The 24506-nt window shown below is 42.7% G+C and overlaps 1 protein-coding gene across 2 annotated transcripts in view; it reads left to right on the top strand.

Moving 5' to 3' along the window:
- Nucleotides 1-672: 672 nt before the first annotated feature.
- znf1035 (zinc finger protein 1035) overlaps nucleotides 673-24506 on the top strand; it is a 30663-nt gene continuing 6829 nt past the window's right edge. Inside the window, exons 1-5 of one of the 2 annotated variants that reach the window (XM_084442224.1) lie at nucleotides 673-843; nucleotides 8466-8527; nucleotides 8932-8997; nucleotides 9084-9141; nucleotides 13509-22641. In XM_084442224.1, the coding sequence (XP_084298350.1) occupies nucleotides 13565-21823 (8259 nt within the window). In that variant the 5' untranslated portion in view covers nucleotides 673-843; nucleotides 8466-8527; nucleotides 8932-8997; nucleotides 9084-9141; nucleotides 13509-13564 and the 3' untranslated portion in view covers nucleotides 21824-22641. Of the gene's footprint in view, nucleotides 844-8465; nucleotides 8528-8931; nucleotides 8998-9083; nucleotides 9142-13508; nucleotides 22642-24506 lie in introns of those variants that run through there. The other variant, XM_084442225.1, reaches the window with a different exon arrangement.

Below are 24506 nucleotides of genomic sequence, written 5' to 3'. Positions count from 1 at the left end.
GTGGTCAACTTGATTAAACTGTATTCTTAGTACCTGTAGGCCTACCAGTCACTTAGAAATTGTGTATAAATTCATAATGTCATAATCCTATCTAGCATATCTGTAAATTTTCGAACAAAGTCAGGAACCATACTCAAAAGAAGCTCAAAACTGCCATTTTCTGGAGAGTAGGGAGAGATTTCAGTCTTTTCATCTCTTCCTAAAATGGTGGACAGCAGCAGCTGACTTTTCAGCAAGTGTTCACCTAGTGGTGGTTATCAAGCTTTCTCCACATGCCTTCTCCACACCCAAGCCCCAGAAACAATAACCTTGGCGGGTTTAACAGAAAAAAAGACGTGATACATTTGCATAGAACTGTGTTCTACTCGTGCATGGATGTGTCCAGCACACATCCACAGCATGGCAAAACTGCCTGCTCCGGTGCAAGGGCGCCATTTCACAGGCTTGCAGCTGCAGTGCTGTAGTAGGACACTGGCGCAGCAGCAGGCGTGCTCAGTGCGTTCTTCATGAAGCCGCGAGGTGGATTGAGCGCACAAACGGTGCCGCGCAGCCAAAGAACGCAGAGGGGCGGTTCCTTGTAAGGTTCTCCTACCATCTTATTGGTTCTCCAGCGAACTTCCAGTTTCCTGTGCCCAAGGTTCAGACACATTGTTCAGGCACATAATGCGCAAACAAGAGAGAAAGTACTGCCACATTGCTCTGAAATAAAACAATACATTGAGATTATCTATTGTAAAGAGTATGTGGTAGCGTTATATGATAGTCTAAACAACTGCCAGAAGGACTGTGGAACAGGATCGACGAGAGAACCGGAGAAACGACGGACGGTGCATCTTCAGAGTGGTGAGGGTCTGAAGTAGCTAAACGTTAAATCGAGTTGTTGCCGAGAAGCCATTTGTAGTTCGTTGTTGCTAGCTAGCCCACGGCTAGCCAGCATGATATATAGCTAGTAAGCAGTTTAATCTGAACGGTAGCCTAACGTTGCTTCCTGATATAGCAAACGTTAACTTACACATGTATCCTGGTCATAACAACGCGGACTGTCCAGAACATTATTTAGGGCCACGTCCTTACACTCACGCATACCATCTACGTTATGCTACTGTAGACGGATGATGCTAACGTTAGGTAGTTAATCATCACAATTTTGGGGCAAAGGCCAGTGGCTGACCACATCGCAACGATGCTGCTGGCTGTGCTACCTTATGTAAAATAGAATGAAATAACGTTACGGTCGAGTCACATCAAGTTGTCGGATTTGTCTTTGTGCTACTTATAATTGAAATTAAATGTTTGGTAGCTAGCTATCTGAAATCCAGCTAGCTAGCAAGTATGTGATTGCTACAGTGCATGTCACTCTCGCAATGTAACCTGGCGGGCTCAACCTCTTCTGACTTTGATGACTCTTGTTCACAGTGGCATTGCAGTCCCTGTTTTAGTTGTAAGCTATAGCTAACTGGTAGCATTATTAGTGTTCATGTTTGTTATATCCTTATTTTCAGTTGCTGATTTGTGCATTGCCTTCTTGTTTTATAATTGACTAGCCCATCGTGTGGTCAGTGATCTTCAGGGGTGTGTGTATGCATATATAGACAACCACTAGATATCCATCTTAGCCCTTAATGCTTCAATTAACATATACATAAATATCCTTACAATGTTAAAGGCCTGTTTTTATCATCCTGATCAAGTAAACTAACAAATAACCTATTACTGCATGCTTAATTCTATTGCTAGCACTTAACTGTCAACTGAGTTGTTTCTGATCATGTTGTTAAGTAGCCTAGTATTTGCATGGAACAATGTTGTTTGTTGTAAGGAAACTTTAAAATGACGTGATTGTCTAGCCTACCTACTTTGGAATGAGACACAAACCAGTTGGCTATTAGTTTTAGGTGCCTCTATGCATTAGGTCGTATATGGATTTGTGAATGTTGAATAAGTCTATAATAGGCCTACCCGTTTCCCAGTGGACAAAAAATCCACTAGCACCCAATAACATCTGGGTTTTGTCTTCATTGAGTAAGGGTGCACTTAGCCTCGCGTCACCAGTCTCTCCTCGGGGAGAAGAGCCTGGTGTCTATTTACTTCACTGCCTTAAGCCCGCCCCTTCTTCCGGCTCGAGCCTGTAGAGCCCGCCTCCTACTTCCGCTTGCTTTATTGTTAGTAGTTCTCCTCGCATCTTCTTTTACAATTTTCGTCGGTGTTACGCCTGGTGATGCCATCGCGAATGTTATCTACTCGAAACTTCACCGTGGGCAGCCTACAGTAAAAACATTACAACAACTGTTCTTCCGGTCCAGACCGGATTATGCGATGCGTCATCGCGCTTCTGCTCTAGACCGGCGAACGAGACAGGCCCCAGACTAGGGTGCACTCGGTATTCAATCTCGTGTCTGCCGACTCTGCAGGAGGCACAGGTATTTCTCAGCTCCAGCTCTGATCTGCAGCGATGTAAACATGAACCCCGGGTAGACCTGCTGATTTTCACCACTTTTCCGCTTGTTGAAGTTGTCTGTGCGGAGGCAAATTGCATAGTAGACAATCATATTCCCGTGTTGTTCAAATGAGCCACTTTTGCCTCCTGTAGATTCTAAGCTTGTTTATTTTATCATGTGTAGGCTAGGCTTGTAAGGGAGGGAAAGTGAAAACATGCGCCCCTAGCGGATTTGTTCCTATCGGAGAGGAGTTTCTAATGTAAACTCCCATAGACCGGATTTTCTAATAATTACTACGAAGCCATTACGGTGAAGTTATCAAAACAAAAACTTGAGTGTCTACAGTAATAACCTACTAACCGTGAGAATTTCAAACAGTATTTCGCCTTCTTTCAAATTTTCGAAATTGCTCCATTCCTCCAGTCAAAGTCAATGGAATTTAAGAAAAATATTTTCATAATTTCGGATTGTGATTGAAAATCAACTATGATCACCAGAATCATTAAGTTTGTCTCCAAGTATTTGCCATTTAAGGCATTCTACTAACTTTTCGGTGTCGACCAAGATATCATTTTTCAAAAGACGTGTCTATGAAATCCCATTCATTCTCTCGGCATTAGGAACGCTACCACTAGGGGGCGATGAGATTACTTTCCCTCCCTATGCCGACCTTACTTTCACTTCACTTTCGAATAGCTGTTAATCTATAACTCTTGAAAACCACTTCCAGTTCGGTTTTATAAAATATATTTTGTACCATGATAAGCTAGAGGCTGGTAGCCTACCAAAATCAATCAAAAACTTGAAATGGCTTTTAAAACATTTTTGGCAGTTTGCTACCAAATAGCCTAGTCTAGGGCTGTGTCTGAATGTCCATACTGCATGCTACATACTATATAGTACATACTGCAACTCACCTGCTACATGCTATTTAGTACATACTACTCCACGAAAACATGTTTAGTATGCAAGATAAATGTAGCATGCTTCTCGAGTCATCCAGCGAAAGTGACGGGCTAGGGCTGGCATACGATTCATGTTAAACTTACAACAATATTGAGCCAGCCAGGCATTGGAATTGGTCATCCAACAGGCTCGATCCTCACTTATCTGTATTCCAAACTGTGGAATGGCTGTGATAATAATCCACAAAATTATGTTCATTTGCCTCATTTAGCACCAGCTGCAACACTCCTCCAAATTCATTATCTCCGTTAGCAGGGCTAACGTTGCATTCAGTAGCTTGTGCTTATTATTATTGGGGTTGGTGAGAAGCTTATGCAGTGGAGGGGTTCTTTTGGGGGAGTTAGCCGTTGGATTGTTATGCTTAAATTATGCTAGCCAGCTATTTCTCAAGATTGTTTGATACCGTTATTTGATTCAGACATAACGTAGGCTGTCTTGTACAGTCCACTGACCAGAACTGATTAGCTACAGTATGAGAGGCAGGATCCCAGCCGACCGTTGAATCCCCCCAACCTCCAACGGAGGGTTATCAACTGGGCTGGGACTCCCCCTATCATTGCTAACCAGCAACTGAGCCAATTGAGCTAAAGGTAGTTAGCTAGCTCGATCGTAAATTACTCAAACTGAATAAATATGACACCGATAAGCACGACACCGATAATCACATCGATGCGAATAGTTATCTTAATCTTGATAAACTAAGACATCTCCCCCCCAAAAAAAAATCCACCGACAGATTTAGCTACAATGTCCACGAACATTTAAGATAGGTTGGCGAATTACTGTCGCCTCAACTAGGGCTGCTCGATTAATCGGATTTTAATCTAGATTAAGATTTGGGCTGTCAACGATCATTAAAACTAAATAATCGCCATAAAACTATTTTGCACAAATCAAGTGCACCCTACACTGCAGAGCTATACTGTGCTTGACCCCTCCCCCACTCCCCAAAGCCCCAAAACAAACACTTGACGAGTTGTCAAGCGAGGCGCACGCATCCTCCTCTCGAACAAAACACGACAAGAAGAAGATTATGGCAGCAGAACGAGAGGTGGACAAGAGAGCTAAAACAACGTCAGTGGTGTGGAAACACTATGGGTTCGCGGAGACAGATTTGGACCAAGTTGACAGGTGTGTAAAATTTGGTACGCAGTCGTAGCTGCCCCTCAAAGTAGCCCTTCTCAGTCCCGTTGTTGCATTACGCTCGCTCATGCCAGACAACAGTCCTTTCCCGCTCCATTCACTTTGCCGTCAAAATAAATCGGTGTCGGCCTATTTAGGAGAGGCGCTCATATTTACAAGTGTCAGATAAACATGAAACGTAACTTACCTAAGCAAAAGGGTCTATTTGAACAAATGCTTTGAAGCCTCGGCGCTAGCATTAAATAACTTATTTAGACGTGTTCTGTCCTAGTGAAATTATTTTTCCGAGGTAGTCTTCTTCTGTGGTGGTGGTGGTGCTTTGAAGCTTCTTTATTTATCAGTTTTGGCACTTTTATTAATTTATTTATCAAGGTCAAGGTTCACTATTTGTCTCCCATGGGAGAAATGTATATAATCCAAAGAACATTGTTCAAAAGAAAAGCCACTGTCAACATTTAATAAATTAATTGTTTGTCAATAATTTGATTTGTTAAGAAAATAAGTTAAGAAAATGTTAACTTTTGATTAAAATAAATAAATAAATGAATAATCGTGTTAAATAATCGTGATCTCAATATCAATCAAAATAAGTGATTCTGATTTTTGCCATAATCGAGCAGACCTAGCCTCAACTTCCATCAGTTTAATCAAACTGAACTCTACGGTGATGTGCTGCGACATTTCACTCAAATCGGCATCTTGTTTCCGGAATAGCATCCTCTCGATGCCTGCTAAATTTTGGGGGTAATTTTGTGAATATGTAGTATATATTATATAGTATGCCAGATTTAGTAGGTGAGATTTTTATGTAGCATGCTGCATCTGGCGTACTATATAGTATGTACTGCATACATAATATGGACATTCTGACATGGCCTAGGACTTTTCACAAGCTGTACTACACTACTGCTCACTCGAACACTTGCCCCTCAGAACTGATGCTGCTGTACCTTCTGGTGGGAGGGGGAGAAGAGTGAGTGTGCAGGGGGGATTTTGTCCATGGTGACGCCACATGCCATGTGGAAGAAAACTCTTCACTATTTGTGGCTTCAGGTAGGCCTAATAGAATACAAAAAAGACAATGTCTTTTGTCAATGCAAAATCTCTCTGAAGAGTACTTCCCCTTAAGATTACAATACAGTAGCACAAACAAGATTCTCAGCTCTACAATAGTTATCAAAAGCAGATAGTGGTAGTGGGTACATTTAATCAAGGTCACATATTTCTCATTGGAGTAGATGTCCTTTACGGGTGGAGCCGGCCTCCCGTGATGGACTGGGCCAATTTCACCACCCCCTGCAGTGCAGTATTGTGGGTGCAGTAGTTACTGTACCGTACCCTGTAGGCCTCCCTTTGGTGGAGACATAGGAAATTCCCTCAGCTATCTGAGGAAGTACGGACGTTTGGTGGGAGGGACCAGTCCAGGTCATTGGTAATATTGACTGCAGTGTTTCCCCTAGGATTTTTTCAGGGGGGATGGTAGGCCCCCCGAAACTAATGTTGTTGAGGGGCTGGCATGTTACATGGTCTCAACAGTGTTGTTATCGGTGAATTTCTCTACACAAAGGAAATGAGTGCACATAATTTGGGTAAATATATGTGAACAATGTTAACCATATTTATTTACAAAAAATAAAAAATAACATTTCTAGGGATGCACGATATTATCGGCATTAAAATGCAAGACCGGAGATCGGCCAACACGCCGATCAACTCCGATCTTATTTTGCACCAAGAATGAATATTACATAATTTTAAGCTTCATTTGCATTTGCTGGTGGGCCAACACGATAAGAATATGCATAATAATAATACTGTAGGCCCTATGTTAATTCCACTACAGAAGAGATTTTATGATCTCTGCAATTAGGTGTAGGGATCGGTATCTGTTATCGGCCAAATGAGTTGGAACAGATTGGCGGATCGGATATCGGCCGAAAATCCAGTATCGTGCATCCCTAAACATTTCCTGTGGAAAATGTGTGTGAATGCTGACCAGCTGAGAAGAAATTGCAAAAGCATTGCAGAAAATGCATAGCCATGGAGAAAAAGGGAACTGACCCATTTAGTCCACAACACATAGCTAATGTTAGATTACAATGTATGCTCTACTAACATCAGAAGACATACATTTAAGTGTGGCTACAGTAACAAAATTTTTTTTCATTTCATCATCTGTCACTCAGTCAGAAAGTGACCACTAGCCGTGCTGCTAATTTTCTCTATGTTAAACTCCAATGATTTATGCCAAAAATATACCATCTAAAAGGCATTTTTTTTGGTCTTTCATGAGGGGCAGACCGCCCCTCCAAGGCAATGGTAGGGGAAACACTGGACTGTGACACCCAGGAATTTAAAGGTGGTCTTGATCTTCACTGCTGCCCCAACAATATGGAGGGTAATGTGCTTGCTCCTGCTTCCTCAAGTGGACAATCTGCTTTTGAGAGGTGTCTCATTTGTGCTCCACATATTTTTATATTAATTTTGGCCTGTGGAAAGTATGAACCAAGGTCCCTATACCAATCAGTTTGGGCCAGATGCATACCGTTACTCCCCCATGAATGGGGGATAGTGTTCTTTTGCAAGACATTAATTGGGTTCCAGCAAAATACTTGGCATTAAAGTTTGCTGACCTGAGTTTGGCTGTGACGACTGCATGGGCTACCCCTCTGTATTGTGTCACCTGTAGTGTATCCCACCTTGAGGTGTCTGCCACATGTGGTGCCCCCTCTCTTCTGTCCCTCTCTGTTTGTCTTTCTGTGCTTCCCATGCTATTCCCCCAATCTGCATACCTCACTGACTGCCATACTGCATTCAGTCAGGTATGACTGCAGTGTGAATGTAAAATATCCTATTTCAACCTGTAGGCCTATAGCAATGTGTCAAGTTAATAGCCTACCTCACTCGTGAGCTTGTTGTTAGCCTCTGGTTCTAGCTAGCTAGCTAGCTAGCTAATAGATGTGAGAATCTTTTGTAAAAACAAAAAGGATGACGGCAACAGTTTTAGCTATCAGTAGCTAACTAATGTTAGCTAGCAGCATTCTGCTCTCATAGTTAACGTGCCTGACAGGGCTAAGCCCAGCCAAGTGACTCCTACACTATATGGACTGAAGTATTGGGATACCTACACATTACACATACAGGATCTTTTATGACATCCCATTCTAAATTCATTAATATGGAGTTGGTCCCCCCTTTGCAGCTATAACAGCTTCCACTCTTCAGGGAAGGCTTTCTACAAGATTTTGGAGTGTGTCTGTGTGAATTTTTGCCCATTCATCCTGAAGAGCATTTGTGTGGTCTGACACTGATGTTGAACGAGAGGGCCTAGCTCGCAATCTCCATTCTAGTTCATCCCCAAGTTGTTCAATTGGTTTGAGGTCAGGGCTGTAGTAACTAGTACTGTCGCCTCACAAGAAGGAGGTCTCCGGGCCTTTCTGTGCAGAGTTTGCATGTTCTCACCATGTTTGCAAGGGTTTCCTCCCAAAGAACCCAATATGAAAAACATAGCTAGCTACTAGATAGCTAGCTTGCTTTTGCACTTCAACAAGAACCTTATTAGCTGCTTAAACTAAACTAACGTTTGCTGACTCATTTCTACCTTTCCTTTGGATTCGTCTAAGTGGCTTAGTTTCCTTTGCCATTTGCCTGACCAATCAGTAGTCTGCAGTGTTTTCACGTCACCTTTTGGCTTGCCTCAGCTCACTTGGAACCTTGAAGGAGGTGATGCGAAAAAAGGCTGCTAATGATGGATAATGTCATTGTTTGTCCCATACCAAAGCGTTTCTGTTGTTTTCTGCCGTATGTACATTTGTAAATGAGGGCCAATATGATCAGCCTCATTGCCACAAGGGCCGATGCATCATTCGTGGGGGACAACATGTTTACTCTTTTTTTTTTTTTTGTCTCATTTTGCAGGTTCCCCGTGTAGATGAAACTCCAACTGTAACTTGGACCCTGTGCATGCCAAAGCGGACGTGGTAAGTATGCTCTTTATGAGATATGTAATACGGCCAAGAGAAACTTATCCAACCACTCATCCAATAGCCTCATCACTCTCCATGAAAAGATCCTTGCAGTCCCGGAAAACCCTCTTGCGTCTCACAAGCTCGTAGAGGTCTTCTACAGAGCCAGATCTACCATTGCTGAGATTTGATGACTGTCAAAGCTCTTGTTTAAATAAGTGACTGAATACACGTCTAACCTGTCACATTGCGAATCCGTTGGCCTACCCATTGCTTTTAATTTGTTAATTTTGATCAGCAGGGTAAAACTGTAAAAAAAAACTTTTTACACTTGCTTCCACTAGCTCATTGCCACCAGGGCCGATGCATCATTCGTGGGGACATGTTTACTGTTTTTATTTATTTGTCTAATTTTGCAGGTTCCCCACGTAGGTGAAACTCCAACAGTAAGTTGGACCCTGTGCATGCATGCCAAAGCAAAAGGGGTGAGTATTTAGGTCCGCCAATCATGTGCATTATAAAACAAACTATCATCAGTTTTTAAACTAACCAGCTCCATATTTTGTTCTAGCTTCTATGATGCAACTCGACCACCAACATAGGACCATCCCACACATGCTACACTAGTAGTAAGTAGTTTAATTTGCATTCTTAAAAAGACTGCCAATAACCTTGTTAAATTTTCCAGTCTTGTAATTTTTCTGTGGCATTAGATCTTATCTGTTTCCAACATAACCTTAACCTTTTGCCGCGTACATTCTAGATCTTATTAACAGTGTACATTCTAGATATTAATACGGTCCTCCCAGCAGTTCCTTTGTTGTCACTTTGTCACCTTTGATTGTCAGTGTTTATCATCATCAGTTCTTCAAAGTCAGTTCTTATCAATCAAAACGTATCCGCCTATTGGCATTGGCATATCAGGGCATATATCAAAACTGCAACCAAATTGGTGGCATTTGCAACCTTTTTTTTTGGTAGTGTGATATAAAATTTGAATGGGTCGCACCTGTGCGAGTAACAAAAAAACGGTCCATCTCTCACCCTGGAGCCGTATTCACAGTGATCATCTGTGCAAAGAGCTGCGCAGATTCACTGATATTTACAGCATCTGATCACATTTGTTATAACGGGGATGTTGTAAAGATCAAAGAATCTGCGTGAGACCGCTCGTAGGCTAAAGTTAACTAATTGCAATTTGGCTAACTTCATTTTAGAATGATTGTCAATGATCGCAAACATTGCACAGGCTAACTTAGAAAATAGAAATAGAAAATCACATTTTTGGCCCCTTCGTTGATTTTATCCCACCCCTTGATAGTAGAGGACCTGGCTTAGATGTATGGGCTTAATTTAGGAGAGAATATCTCAACTGTTATAGACTAATATGAACCTAAGGAACAACGTGGGATGTGTGCAAAAATCTATCAGGGATGAAACACCTGAAAATGACCACGCCCTTTTTAAGGGGAGACACTATACAGGTGAATAGTTTTGTTCCCTTTATTTTCCTCCAATATCTCATGAAATATGCGTATATTTGCATATATTTCAGTACCAAATATCTAAACAATGGATAAACTGTTATAGGCTAATATGACCCTAAGGAACAACTTGGAATGTGCAGCAAAATCTCTAGGACTTGGAGCTGTAGATTTTCTGAGGTGCTCAAAATGTTCAAAGGAGCATGGTGTCATCTAGTCTCGCATAGCCAGACCAATCTCCACACTTCCCTGTAGAGCAGGAAGGGGCGTGTCAGCACACTGTTGGCAGCACGTAACTCGAGAGGTAGAGCGAGTTACATGCGGCCGGCTGAGCATCGCAAGGTTCCTGATTAGAACCCAGCTCCCGGCAGTGTGCCAAAGTGGAAGACACTGAACCCCAAAATCACTTAGGTGCGGCACGGTGGCGTAGTAACTAGTACTGTCGCCTCACAAGAAGAAGGTCTCTGGGCCTTTCTGTGTGGAGTTTGCATGTTCTCACCGTGTTCGCAAGGGTTTATTCCCCCAAAAAACAATAAGAAAAAAATTCAGAACATGCTCTTCAGTCCGGTCCCTGGCCAAGACCTGGACTGGGCACTTGGACTTGGTTCCCGGGCACCATGAACGATGGCTGCCCACTGCTCCTGGCTGCCCATGGAGGAGGACAGCTTGGATGGGAAAATGCAGGGAACAATTTCCACCAACTACACCTGTTGTGTGCCATGTTGCCATCACTGTGAAATGTGTCACTGAGTGGCCAAAATAGAGGCACTGCCTGTGAGTGTGCTGGTGTGAGCTTCACTAAGGTTGAGGCTGAGGTGTATTACTTCCTGTATTAACTGTAGACACTGCGGGAGCTGTCCCAACACCTTTACTGGTTGTCTCCTCAGAAGCCAGTCCCTGGACAGCTTGGAGGGGACTTTAATTTCAAGATTAGTGCTGTTGAGCTCATCTTGAGAGAGTGTCATGGAATTTTAATTATAAAGGGAGATTGAAACCTAGGGGTTTTCAGGGGACTTGATGAATAGAAAAGATATGAATCTGAATAGTCTTGAGACTGTGTGTTAAATTCCATGACAAGAGACCCCAGTGATATTTGTAGTTGAAGAAGAGGTTGATAGGGAGGTCAGTGCTGTGACACTAACAGGCAGTTACCACATCCCTGGTGTGCTGGGCTGCAAGGTCCCGTTTTTGGTGGAAGTTTCTGCCTCAGTCAATTTAGGCTGGAGTGTGGTCGCAGTTTGAGAAAGTTTTGCTTTTGAGAGCCTGACTGCAGACTAATAGTCTGCCCCTTGTGTTAAATGAGCATGTTAAATGGCATATATTTATGTGCAGCCTCTCCCTATGCCCTTACTGCCCTCTAGGACAATAAGAGTGCTACAGCAGTGCTAGGCAGGCCAGGATTAGTTATGATTGTTAGTTTAAAATCACATACTTTTAATACGGTTTATTAGTGGGTCCAGTAAGGAATGACGCTATCTCTGTGGGAAGTATGGAAGGTGTGTTGCCTCTTGAGAGTCTGTGAGTTTGAGTATGTCACTGACCTGGCGCATCCCCGATAAAGAAGGCACCAGGTGAGCTAATCAGAGAGCTAGGGCTGCTCGATTAATCGGATTTTAATCTAGATTAAGATCTGGGCTGTCAATGATCATTAAAACAAAATAATCGCCATAAAACGATTTTGCACAAATCAAGTGCACCCTACACTGCAGAGCTATACTGTGCTTGACCCCTCCCCCACCCCCCAAACCCCCAAAACAAACACTTTAGTTCAGAGCGAGACAAGTTGTCAAGCGAGGCGCACGCATGCTCCTCTCGAACAAAACACGACAAGAAGATTATGGCAGCAGAAAGAGAGCCGCTGGTGGACGAGAGAGCTAAAACCACGTCAGTGGTGTGGAAACACTATGGGTTCGCGGAGACAGATTTGGACCAAGTTGACACGGTGTGTAGCCCTTCTCAGTCCCGTTGTCGCATTCCGCTCGCTCATGCCAGACAACAGTCCTTTGCCGGTCCATTCACTTTGCCGTCAAAATAAATCGGTATCGGCCTATTTAGGAGAGGTCAGATAAACATGAAACTTCACTTACCTAAGCAAAAGGGTCTATTTTAACAAATGCTGGGTTTTGAAACCTCGGCGCTACCATTAAATAACTTATTTAGACGCTGTTTTTCCGAGGTAGTCTTCTTCTGTGGTGGTGGCGGGGCTTTGAAGAAGCTTCTTTAATTATCAGTTTTGGCACTTTTATTTATTTATCAAGGTCAAGGTTCACAATTTGTCTCCCATAGGAGAAATGTATCTAATCCAAAGAACATTGTTAAAAAGAAAAGCCAGTCAACATTTAATAAATGAATTGTTATCAAAGTCAATGTATAATTTGATATGTTAAGAAAATTTTAAAACTTTTGATTAAAAAAAATAAAATTCAATGAATAATCGTGATCTCAATATCAATCAAAATAATCGTGATTATGATTTTTGCCATAATCGAGCAGCCCTACAGAGAGCTGAAAGTCAAGTGGCGTGAGCCGAGTGTTGAATGGTGCCGACCAAGGCAGTGAGCGTCGCAAGGAGCGACTCTTTTGATCACTCACAGGGACTATTCTATGGAGGCTTATTTCTTACTGGACCTGGAGCTGAACCTTTTAAGGACGGATTTTAATAAACCCTGAACTTACTGAGACAGAAGATGGTGACCAGCCCGAGGCGCTGAGACAGAGGACGCAGGGCTGTGACAGGGAGGAGGAATACTGAGGTGGTGTTCTAGCTGTATCATATTCCTTAGATGGACATAGTCAGGCCTTGTATCAGATGGGAGAACCCAGCCCCTGTCACGTTATTGTTGGGTGTGGTCATTAAGAAAAAGGGCGTGGTCATTTTTGGGTTGTTCATCCCGGATAGAGATTTTGGCACACATCCCAAGATGTTCCTTAAGGTCATATTAGTCCATAACAGTTGAGATCTCCTAAATTAAGTGCATACCTAAGCCAGGTCCTAGACTGAGTCCAGTGAGGCGTAGCAATGTACCTAGGTCTAAAATGTGATATCTAAACAATTACAAAAGCAAAACAATCTAGATTGTTATACCAAAGACTGTAATTTAGACCATGAATTCGGACTGCAGAGATAGGCTTGAGTGAATGCCTAAATGATCTCTTGCAAAGGCATGGATTCCTTTGTGGCATACAACAGGAAGAACTGCATCGTTGCAGTAAGTAAAACCATAGGAAAACATTTGGTAATACTAGGAGATGCCTACACCAGAAGCATTTGTTGCGTAATCTGAATATTCTGTTCCTAATGTTCCAATCACACGTGTGATCATATGCTGCAAGGACCACTCTAGAATGATCACACGTGATCATGCGCGTCCAAGCATTAAACAGGATTCTTCATTTTTTTAATTGTTTAAATGTAGCTAATATTAATTCTAATGCTGTCCTCTTGTTTTGTGTTAATTGTCTTTAAGGAAAGGGTGAATGTAGACTCTTGTTTTGTGTTCAATGTCTTTAAGGAATGGGTGAATAACGACAAAGACGGAGAGATCCAATACGCCTTTGGAAGTTGAGTATGGCTCATGGATGGAATTCTTTTATTCAGTCTCTATCATCGGACACAAGTACTTTGAGAGTGCCTTTGGATACAGAGGAGAATCTGGCCCAACACATAGAGAGCCTCATCGAACATAATGACCTTTCCAACTTAGTGGACTCACAAGAGGCCCCGTCTCCTGAAACAAGCTTGAATTCAAACTTCTACTCAGACCCCAGCACTAACTCAGACTTGGCACAGCAGAAATACTACAATGACCTCCCATGGCCTGAAGAAGGGGGGCAACAAGCAGTTCAGCAAGACTGTGATATGTTAAACCCATCTTTTCTGGAGGAGTACTCCGATGTTAGCAGCTCCTCAAAGTCAGATGTTGATGACATCAAGCCTTTCTGTGATGAGTTAAATAATGAATCACATAAGCCACCTAAATCCCAAGAAATTGGCAATACTAAGAATGTTTCGCTCAAGGAAAGTTTATGTTCTGGCGTGAGATCAGAGTCAGGGTGGGCAGAAGGACTGTCTGTCCTAGAATGTGAGCAAAAGGAAGCTCTGGATGGTGCACAGGAGATAGATGGGGAAGAAGAGACATGTACACAAGAAGATCAGCCCTCCTCTGCTTCATACAGTCCATGCAGCTTGGAGAGTGAGAAAGGAGATCAGCCCTCCTCTGCTTCATACAGTCCAAGCAGCTTGGAGAGTGAGAACAACAACTGTGTGGAGGAAAAGGAACAGGAGGAGGTGGAGGACAGGAAGGAGTCACACATGAAAGATGAACTTCCAGATACTCTATCAGCAGCCTTGGGATACACATGTGCCTCAGAAAGTGGCAGGGGAGAGGATATGGACGATGTGTCACAGGACTGGGAACAGGAGGAGAATGACGGTGTGGCAGAGAAGGAAGAAACACATGTGCAAGCTGACCACACTCCCTCTGTTGCCATCAAAAACTTGTCTGCCTCGGAGAGTGAAAAAGATGCAGAAGTGCTTGATAATGCACAAGAGAGGGAGCAGCAGGAGGTGGATTGTAAAAAAAAGAGCATGCAAGAGGAACACGTTTCTGACTCTGTCTCAGGAACTTCAGCAAGCAAGTCTGTCTCACAGAGTGAAGTGGATGACGACAAACAGGAACAGCAGGTGGAGGACCAAATATGGGTGAGACGAGATGATATACACCCGATGACCTCCTGTAGTACCCGAGAAAGCCTGACCGCATCTGTCGGCGAGACGAAAGGAGATTCTAATGGCAATGAGCCAAAGGATCAACAGGTGGCATGCAGTAAGCAAGATGATCCATACTCAGATGTCGGCTTGAACTGTGAAAATGAAGAGTCCATCATGGGAGAGTGTCAGAAAGAGGAATATATGCCTTCATCAATCCGAGAACATGTGGATTCGCAGACTATCAAGATCTCAGATGACCAAGATTCTGCTCAAGAATTGAACGACAGTAAAAAAAAATCTTTAGAGCACTCTTTAGGCCCATGCAATTCAGAGCGTCAGTCCCAGCCGGAACATGAGTGGATTAGCCCTATTGAGGAGATGGATACATCCTCACATTTGAAAAGGGACCAGAACCAGACATTGCAAGAGCACTATACGTATCACACAGAGCCGCCAGACCTTTTCAGAGCTGATATCGAAAATGCAAGGGGGCCATTTCCTGAAGAACACTTAACAGATGATGGTCAAGAACCCCCCTTTCTGAGTGTATGCTATGGTGAACCATTGTCAGGAGAGGATTCTGTCAGTGGGCCTGAGAGCAATAGTGAGGCAATATCTGAATCCTGCCACGATGAAAGAGAATATATTGCTGTAGACAACACGAAACACAAAAATCATTTAAAAGACCTGGCACCTCAGTTGAAGTCTTCAGGGGAAATGTCAAAATGCTTGTACCCTATTGTACTGCTGAAGACCATGGAAGTGAGGAATAACACTGAGGCATTTCACTGTGCAGAGTGCCAACATGCTACACTAAATGTAGACCATATAATTGAACATCAGCATAGTAAACACTCACAGTACAAATTCCAGTTTTGTCAGACCTGTGATACCTACTTGACAAGTAATGAACTTGCCGAGCAACATTTGTGTGGTGTTTGTGATGCAACTCATCGTGTCTCCTTAAATACTACACCACAATTGAGAAAACTGGCCTTGCCTGTTACTTACAACTGTAGATATTGCAGCAAAACATTTACTGGACGTAGAGAGCTCATTACCCACTCAAGGAGCCACAGACAGGGAGGTAACAGGCGCTCAACCCCAACACCATACAAGTGTCACAAATGTGGCTATTGTTTTGCACAGAAAGGTAACTTGAACAAACACAAACGTTTGGTTAATTGCCTGCCTTCAAGTTCACAATTAGCTACAGAGAAATTGGTTGATCAAGACGTGGGTTCCATTAACAAAATCCAGGCTGTGAAGCCCCATGTTCTTCCAAACGACAGCCCCAATGATGATCTTCCTGATTGTTTTGTGAAGCTTATTGACATCTGCAAGAACAACTTCTGTCATCTTTGTTTGAAAAGTTTCCCAACCAAAACAAAGCTAAAGAAACACGAATACAATGTACATAGGAATACGTTTGAAATGCCATTCACCAAAGCTGAAAAACAAGAGAGTGTTCCCAACAGGACTGAGCAAAGGAGCGTTCCCGAAGAGACAGAGAAAAGTGAGAAATACAAGTGCCCCCTCTGTCTTCGAATCTTCAAATATTCATACAACAGGGCCCGGCATATGCGTGAGCAGTGTATTAAGAACTTTACACGTGGGGACAAGGGAAGAGTTGGCAAGAAATTTAAATGCCCCTTGTGCTATGCCACCTTTAATCATTCATCAAACAGATGTAGACACATAAAGTTGACATGTATGAGGGAATATAATACCAAGCAGTTCAAGACAAGGACAAACTCTATAAGGACAAATTCTGAGCACAAAGAAGACAGGCAGCAGACTGAACAGCAAAGGTCACCATTGATGACACCCCATCACAATGAACTCTATAAGTGCAAACTGTGCCCTGCCGTGTTTGCTCACTATTCTGGGCTTTACAGACACATAAAGAAACATGAGCTATTCAAAATCACAGGGAAAGTGGTGAAGTACCGAAGATCATTTATTGCCGAGCAGTCGAAAGATACTGATGCATCTCAAAATGTTCTGTCTTTGAAGGAAGACCATAGCCTGTCTATCTCCTGTCAATTCTGCGGGAAATGCTTCAACACCACCTACTCTCTTAAGAAGCATATGCGTAAACACAGGGGTGGGAAACCTTACCGTTGTCTGGAATGTGGGAAAGGTTTCCGGAAACAAACATATCTTCTTGCTCACAAAAAGGTTCACCAGAGAAGGATACAGTGCACTGTCTGCAAGAAGATTGTTCCAACCATTACGGAACTAATTCAACATAGACAATCTCACATTAAGAAAGGTGTGCTTCAGTGCCCAGACTGTCCAATGCAGTTTCAGTACCCTATCTATTTACTTCGACATATGGCATCACACCAACCCAAGGGAACAAAGCAAGATCAAGCAAAGCAAGATCAAGCAAAGCAAGAGGGAGTACCAAGGAATTGCCCCATATGCAAAGAAGTGTTTGAAAGTGCCAGAGCACTGAGAATTCACTGTCTTAAGCACGCTGCATCCACTTCACGTGATTGTCCATTCTGCAAACGCCGCTTCACTCAACGACAGTCAATGATCCGCCACATGAGTCTGCATACAGGGGAGAAACCATATTCTTGTCAGATTTGCAAAAAAATGTTTCACCGCAAAGTATCTATGAAAATCCATCAAAAGAATTGTCCAGGTCCTGAAGCCAGTCCTGCAGTCATTGTGAGCAAAGGTCTTCAAGCCAAGCCTGCAGTCACTGTGAGCAAAGGTCCTCAAGCCAAGTCTGCAGTCACTGTGAGCAAAGGTCCTCAAGCCAAGCCTGCAGTCATTATAAACAAAGACAATAAAGGGCGCAAGAAATTCAAGTGTTCATACTGCCCCCGGGAATTTGAACGAGTTAATCGATATAAGAAACACCACCTTAGCCACAAGTTGAATTCATTAGTCGCCTGCCCAAAATGTGGCTCTTTCTTTGGGAAAAACAAATTTAAGAAACATGAAGAAAATTGCAATACTATTTTGCATCCTTGCAGAGGTTGTGGGAAATGCTTTTCCCGAAAGTGCAACCAGATTATTCATGAAAAGACTTGCAAATCCTTGAGTTTATCACAGAACTCTGTCAGAAAAGGGACTCAGAGCAAAGACAAGCTCCAGCACAAATGCCCCCACTGTCCAAGCATGTTCAGGTACAGGAGTTATCTCCTAAGGCATCTTCAGACACATAATAGAGAACAATTTTCCTGCATGCACTGTGGTCAGAGGTATACAAATCAGTATAGGTATTTACAACATGAAGCTTTCTGTGATGGTGTCAAGAAACAAAAATCTAGTAGTGTGACCACAAAAACATCGCCTCCTCCGTCAAGTTTCAAAGAGGCAAAAAAGCAGTCCCAAGGAGATGTTGAGGGTGAATACAGGTGCAAATTCTGCACAAAAACCTTTATGAAATCTCGATACTTAAGGCGGCACATTCTAACGCACAATGAAGTCAAGCCATATCGCTGTAAGGCCTGTGACAGCTGCTTCTCCAGACACGATCATCTTAAGCTACATCAGACCCGGTGCAAAGGGAAAAGACGACGATTAGAAGTGTGCATTGCCAAAGTTAGTCTTGATGACATTGGAAGAGGTTGGCAAAATAAAGTGAACATGTTGAACAAAGATCAGCTAAATGAATTAAATTGCAGCTCATGTTCAAGACGCTTCTCAAGCCAGACAAATTTAGCCAGGCATTTCTCCTTGCAACATGCTACTTCAAAGCCATTCAGGTGCACCCGCTGTGGCAATTCATTCACTCAGGAGAAATCTCTTCGAAGACATAAGAAGCTCAACACATGTGTAAGGGCATCAACTAAAACAGGATCTTTGCTGCAGTGCTTAAATTCAGTAAAAGAAAGTACCAGGATTAGAGAGTTGCCAAGTAGAGAGACAAATGGACTTCTACAGAGGAACCAGCTGCCATTTAAAAGTAGGCTAAAATACTCCTGTAAATACTGCCCTCGTGCTTTTAAAGGTTGTGAGGCATTGAAGGTGCACCTCCGCTTGCACACTGGGGAGAAACCATTTGGCTGTGCCGATTGTGGAGAGAGATTTATTCGAAGGGACTACTTGCAACGGCATTTGATCAAGTGCAACTTCAGAGGAGGACATCTGGATACAGCTCTCTGTGAAAGATGCGGTGGGGTGTTTTCATCAGACAAACTTTGTGAACATCAAAATACCTGTACTGTCAAATCTACAGCACCCAGACCCAACTCATGTGACACTACGTATAGAAGCCCACCAAGGGGTTTCTCCTGTGCAAATTGCAGCTCCCGTTTCCTGTTGTTCTCACAGCTCCAACAGCATTTTCTTAACACACACAGAGAGGAGCCACCTCTGAAGTCAACTAATCAGACTCTGCCTCTACATCAGCAGTTGTCCAACATGAGGACCATAAAGGAAGAGCCTTTGGATGACGGATTTGGGGACACAAACCTGAGTATAAATAATGACCTTGTGTTCAATGAAGATGTTGATTCAGGTGAAGCGATGGCCAAACCCTTTTCATGCCCACAGTGCAAACTTCTCTTTGTAAATAAAGGCGGGTTGAGCATGCACATGCACGTACATTCAGGAAAGCTTCCATTTAATTGCAAAAGATGCAGGAAAGGCTTTTGGAACAGAACTTTTTATCGTAAGCATCTTGGGAAATGCAACAGACTTGGAAATATGATCAAAGTAGAGCACAGCACTGACATTGTGATGACCTCTGAGATAGGTTCAACTCTAAACGATACTGTCCTAGTCTTCAACCAAGGTTCGCAAACAACAGGTACAGGGGTTCTGCAGACAAATTTCTCATGTAAAGATGAGTTGAATGCAACTCAAGATGATTCGACAAGAAATCAAAGGAAAGGAAGCTCATCTGATAAGAATAAAGCTGTCCAGTACCAGTGCTCAGAATGTGATCAAAGTTTCACAGATGGACTAATGCTCATAAGTCACCTTGAGGACCATGGGCGAGAGGAGCAACAGCAAAAACTTGCTATCTGCCAGAGGTGTGGAAAGAAATGTTCCAGTCCAGCAAATCTAGAAAGGCATATGAAGGTGCATGCCAATGATAAATCCTACTCTTGCCCAGAATGTTCAAAGAATTTCTTCTCTTCTTCTGAACTTGATATTCATAGAACCTGTCATGACCCAAATAGACCATTTGCCTGCATAGAGTGTAAACAGAGGTTTTGGAATAGTCAGTCTTTAGGAAAGCATTACACCGAAGCTCACTCAGCAGACGCATATACTTGCCATTTTTGTAATAAGAGTTACAAAATGAGGGGTTCCCTTGCTAGACATTGTAGGATGAGGCATCAAACCCAACTGAGTGATGAAGCTGATGGTCCTATTAAGGAAAAGGAGACTACAGGTCAAGGATTTGGCATTAAGGTAAATGAAAAAAAGGATACAAGTGACGTAGATGAAACGAGCAATGAAGATGAAAATGATGGCAGTGAGGACAATGACTCAGACTCTGCACCCTATTTCCCCTGCCATGTGTGCGGCAAGACATTCCTCACATCAGAAAGCCTAGAGGATCATCAACGGTGTCACCTTGGCGAGAAACCCCATGAGTGTGCTGAATGTGGGAAATGTTTTTTCCAGGCAGCTCAACTGCAGCAGCACCAGAGGAGCCACAAATCTGAGTTTCAGTGTCAGACGTGCGGCCGAGGCTTTGTGTCACTCTTTGCTTTGCGCAAACACAAGCATACGCATGGAAAGAGTCGTCCACACCGCTGCCCAAAATGCCATCTCAGCTTTACAGGACCCTCACAACTTGCAGAACACTTAGCCACCCACCGTGAGGACAACTTCCCCTGCGATATATGTGACTGCACCTTTTCATGTAAAATGAGTCGAGCTGAGCACCGGAAAATTCACACTGAGCAAGAGGATGCTCCACCATCTGTAACTGCACCAGAAAAAACAGTAGAACCCTCACCTCCTGCATCCTCCTCTGAAGTTGAAGACCTCAAATATCACTGTAGTGTGTGTCATGAGCATTTCAAAGATCCAGAATTGCTCTCAGAGCATGATTGTATGGCTGCCGGAGAGGGATCTTCAGAGGACATTCATGCCCACAGCCTAGAGAGTAATAAGCATTCCCTGACTGGATCCTCATCATCTCACCAAAATAAACCTTCATCACAACCATACATATATACATGTAATCAATGCCACATGAGTTTTGCATATCGTAGACACTTCCTCAATCATTTAAAAAGACACAGTGATAGTCAGGCTACAGCAGAATTCCTTGGAGGAGGTACAGAAGCAAAAGCAGCAGAAGCTGGGGGAACAGCTGCTAAGATTTACAAATGCCCAATTTGCCCTCACAGTTTTGCCCAAGCCATGGAACTTTGTGCTCATCTTTCAGTACATTCTGAGAACATTTACGAATGCAAAATTTGCAAATTGACGTATCCTTCCAAAAGCAAACTTGCTGAACATGAGCGCTGCCATATGACTGCAGCTACACAATATGAATGCACAGAGTGTGGCAAGAGCTTCTTGGGAAGGGATGCGTTCCGCCAGCATCACTGTTCTCGTCGACAGCGTGCAAGTACAGACAGTGGAAGTCCGCATCCTTCTACCAGTAAGTCCACAAAGACTTCAAAACAAGCAACTGAAGAGGAGGAGTTGGATGTTGGTGAGGACTTCTTTAATTGTCTTGACTGCTCCAAACGATTCTTTTTAAAACATGATCTCCTGGAGCATCAAAAGAAATATCATCCAAGTGAACTGCTGTTCAAGTGTAAACATTGTGGAAAAACTTTCCCTCAGAAGAGATACCTTAGAGACCATGAGCGCAGGCAGCATAAGACAAAGGCAGATCAAGCACTGCATAAGGAAAATAATCTATTAAAGTGCTCTCACTGTCCCAAATCATTTGACTTGCCACAGGACCTGCAATTGCATATGAGAATGCATGCAGAACAGGAAGTTGGAGAACATCGTTGTGACATGTGCTACAAATCCTTCAGTCTGTTGTCTCGTCTAAGGCAGCACCAGGAAAGTCACGTGGGGCAAGTTGTATATGAATGCACAGAATGTGACAAAGCTTTTGCTTTCCCCCATCTCCTGGATGAACACCAAAAGACTCACATTGTATCCAATATATAGCCCTTTGTCCTTACCTCCAAATCTTATCACTGACTTGTTCAAACAAGTATTCTTGTTTGAAAGCCTTCTCCTCTGTCTGTTGCTCATCATTGTTTATAATACTAGTACTGTATCAAGTAATATTTGATGTACCATGTAGTCATGGCAGTTTTGTCTCCTCCCATGTTGGTTTCATGCAAGAATGATAGAGGTTCCGAAATGTTGCAAGTGCTTTATTTTCGCTTTTTTTATATTTACCACCTGCTCTGCAGATTTTCAATGGGTTCTACTGAACTTTGTATACAATATGTCCCAAACTGCTATTGTTTTCAGGCTGTTAAAATCCTTACTGTAGAGCTGTAGGCTACCTTGTAAGACATGATACTTGTGTACAGGTGTTAAAATGTTTTTATGTGTGTACTAAACAAATCATTTTGGTGACGACAGAGAGGATAGATTGATTTGTTTTTGTTTTTAACTGTAATCTAGTTACTGTTCTAAATTTTATTTGAAGTATGTTTCTGTTCTCCTTTTCTCTACCAATTTTTCTAAAACATTTTGACTGGACAGTATTGGGGCATCGTGATTTTTACCTATGTCAAACTAGTGTTCTCAAAGTGTACTCGTATATGATGTAAATATGATTGTAATTCATGTGTTTACCATGATATTTGCTACTGTACGTCAAATGCCTTATCTTGGTCCCACTTAATGGAGGGACATATTGGTTTAGGCCAACATTTGTACATATTGTTAACATTTAGAAATCATCTTCCCACCTTTGGTATTACTATTTGTATGAAGGGATAATGATTGACATTCATGTATATTAGCTAAATAAACCAGTCATATGGAAACATTCTTAATTGTCTTTGTTTTGACAACATACCCTGGTCCATACAGTAAGGTGTCTGCATATGGCCCCACCCAACGTTCTTAAATTGGCGGCAGTTGTTAGAATGCTGGAAGGTTAAAATTCAGCTGCAAAATCCATCCAACGCCAACAGTCACCAACATGGCATACCAATCCAACGTTGGTGTTGGTTGCCGTTGGTTGGGGCAGTGTGCAGACACCTTTAGAGTTATACATTTTAGCATTGTCATGGTTAACCCAATTCATATATTGAATAGAGTAATTATTGTGGGATAGGTTCTCAACCTGTCAGGTATGACCCCTACAGTTGTAGTATGAATAGCAGCATAATGATAACCTACTATAGAATCTAGATATTTTGCAGAGGTTGTTTCTTGTGGTGTTACTCCTGATAAAGGTGAGGTGGGTGAATGGCTAAAGCAGTTTGAGACCACACTATCAAGAAGAAATGGTGCTCGTCGTCAATTTTAAGTCTATACAAGTTTATTTCAGTTTAAAGTACACTTTACAAAACACTTTACAAGAGGTTAAAAACTTTTTAAAGGACAAAGGAAACAATCAAAAGAGGGGTGATAGATTAAATCACACTGTAATACCAATGATAAATAAAACTGGAGTCACAGGGAAGAGGGTGGTTAGGTGTAGAAGTGGGTCATGAGTGTGGGTCTCCCTGGCACAAGCTGTAGAGATGGGTCTTGAGTTTGGTATAAAAATGTAGACTCAGATTCCCTGATATTGATAAGACAGACTTCCAGAAAATGGGCTCTAAACAGAAGAACCTGCCACACATGTATTTTTATCGGTGGGTAAAGTTAGGAGCCTGGTGTCGCTGGAGCATCATAACAGTCTTACTGAACTGCTTGGCCCCCCTTCTCGCCATGGGAGGTCAGGTCATTGTAGCCTAGTAGCCTACATCTGCTATGAAATAAAACTTCTGATCTTTAGCAATGATTAATGATTTTTTCTCTGTAAAAAAATGCTCAGCCAGTGGTTGTCATTTCATGGTAGCCTTTAAAAGAAAATTACAATGGTATGAAATGAATAAAAACGTTGGATCATTAGCTGAATCAGAATTTGTTTATTGCCATTGTACTTCACATATGATTTTTTTTTAGACACTGGTGCTTACAACAATACAACAATGGACAAGTGCAAGGACAGGACAAGACAGGACTCAAAGTGCAGTGATACAAACATAGTGCAAAAAATAGTGGTGCAATTGGACTACACGAGTCATTGCAGTAGTCAGTTAACTGCAGGGGAGAGAGACCAATGGGATCCATTTTGATAAGGTTGGTGACTGTGGGGGGAAAAGTTGTTCCTGTGTCGAAGTTTTAGACTTTAACGACCGCAGCCTCCTGCCAGAGGGGAGCGATGTGAAGAGCCTGGGCGGGAGGGGTCGGCCATGATCTTTCTGGCCCACTTCAGTGCCCTGGGCTGCGTTCCGAATCGCATACTTCTACTTCTTACTACCAGTACCTACTACAGCTGCGCTTAGAAAGTACGTACTTTGCAAGCAGTAGGCATCCAATTGGGACATACTACCTTGTCATAACATTGCGCCTTGAAATTAGCCCACATCCGTCGCTGTCTATAACGCGACATTCGTCTACAGCTGTCAACTCGCGCATGTGACGCACATTACCGCTGCGCAAAGGATTGTGGGTCAGAATAGCCAGAAAAGCCTGCTGGCGTGCATACTGCAAAATACGACCGGATGTAGTAGGTCATCCTGGTACTTTTGCCATACTGCATGTGGCATACTATGTATTGGGACATACTACATTCTGTTTTGGCATACTATATAGTAGGGTAGTAGGCGATTCGGAA

Source organism: Borostomias antarcticus (assembly GCF_949987555.1).
Source record: "Borostomias antarcticus genome assembly, chromosome: 8".
Lineage (NCBI taxonomy): Eukaryota > Metazoa > Chordata > Actinopteri > Stomiiformes > Stomiidae > Borostomias > Borostomias antarcticus.
The sequence above is the reverse complement of the archived record's forward strand: the minus strand, read 5'-3'. Positions and strand labels throughout refer to the sequence as shown.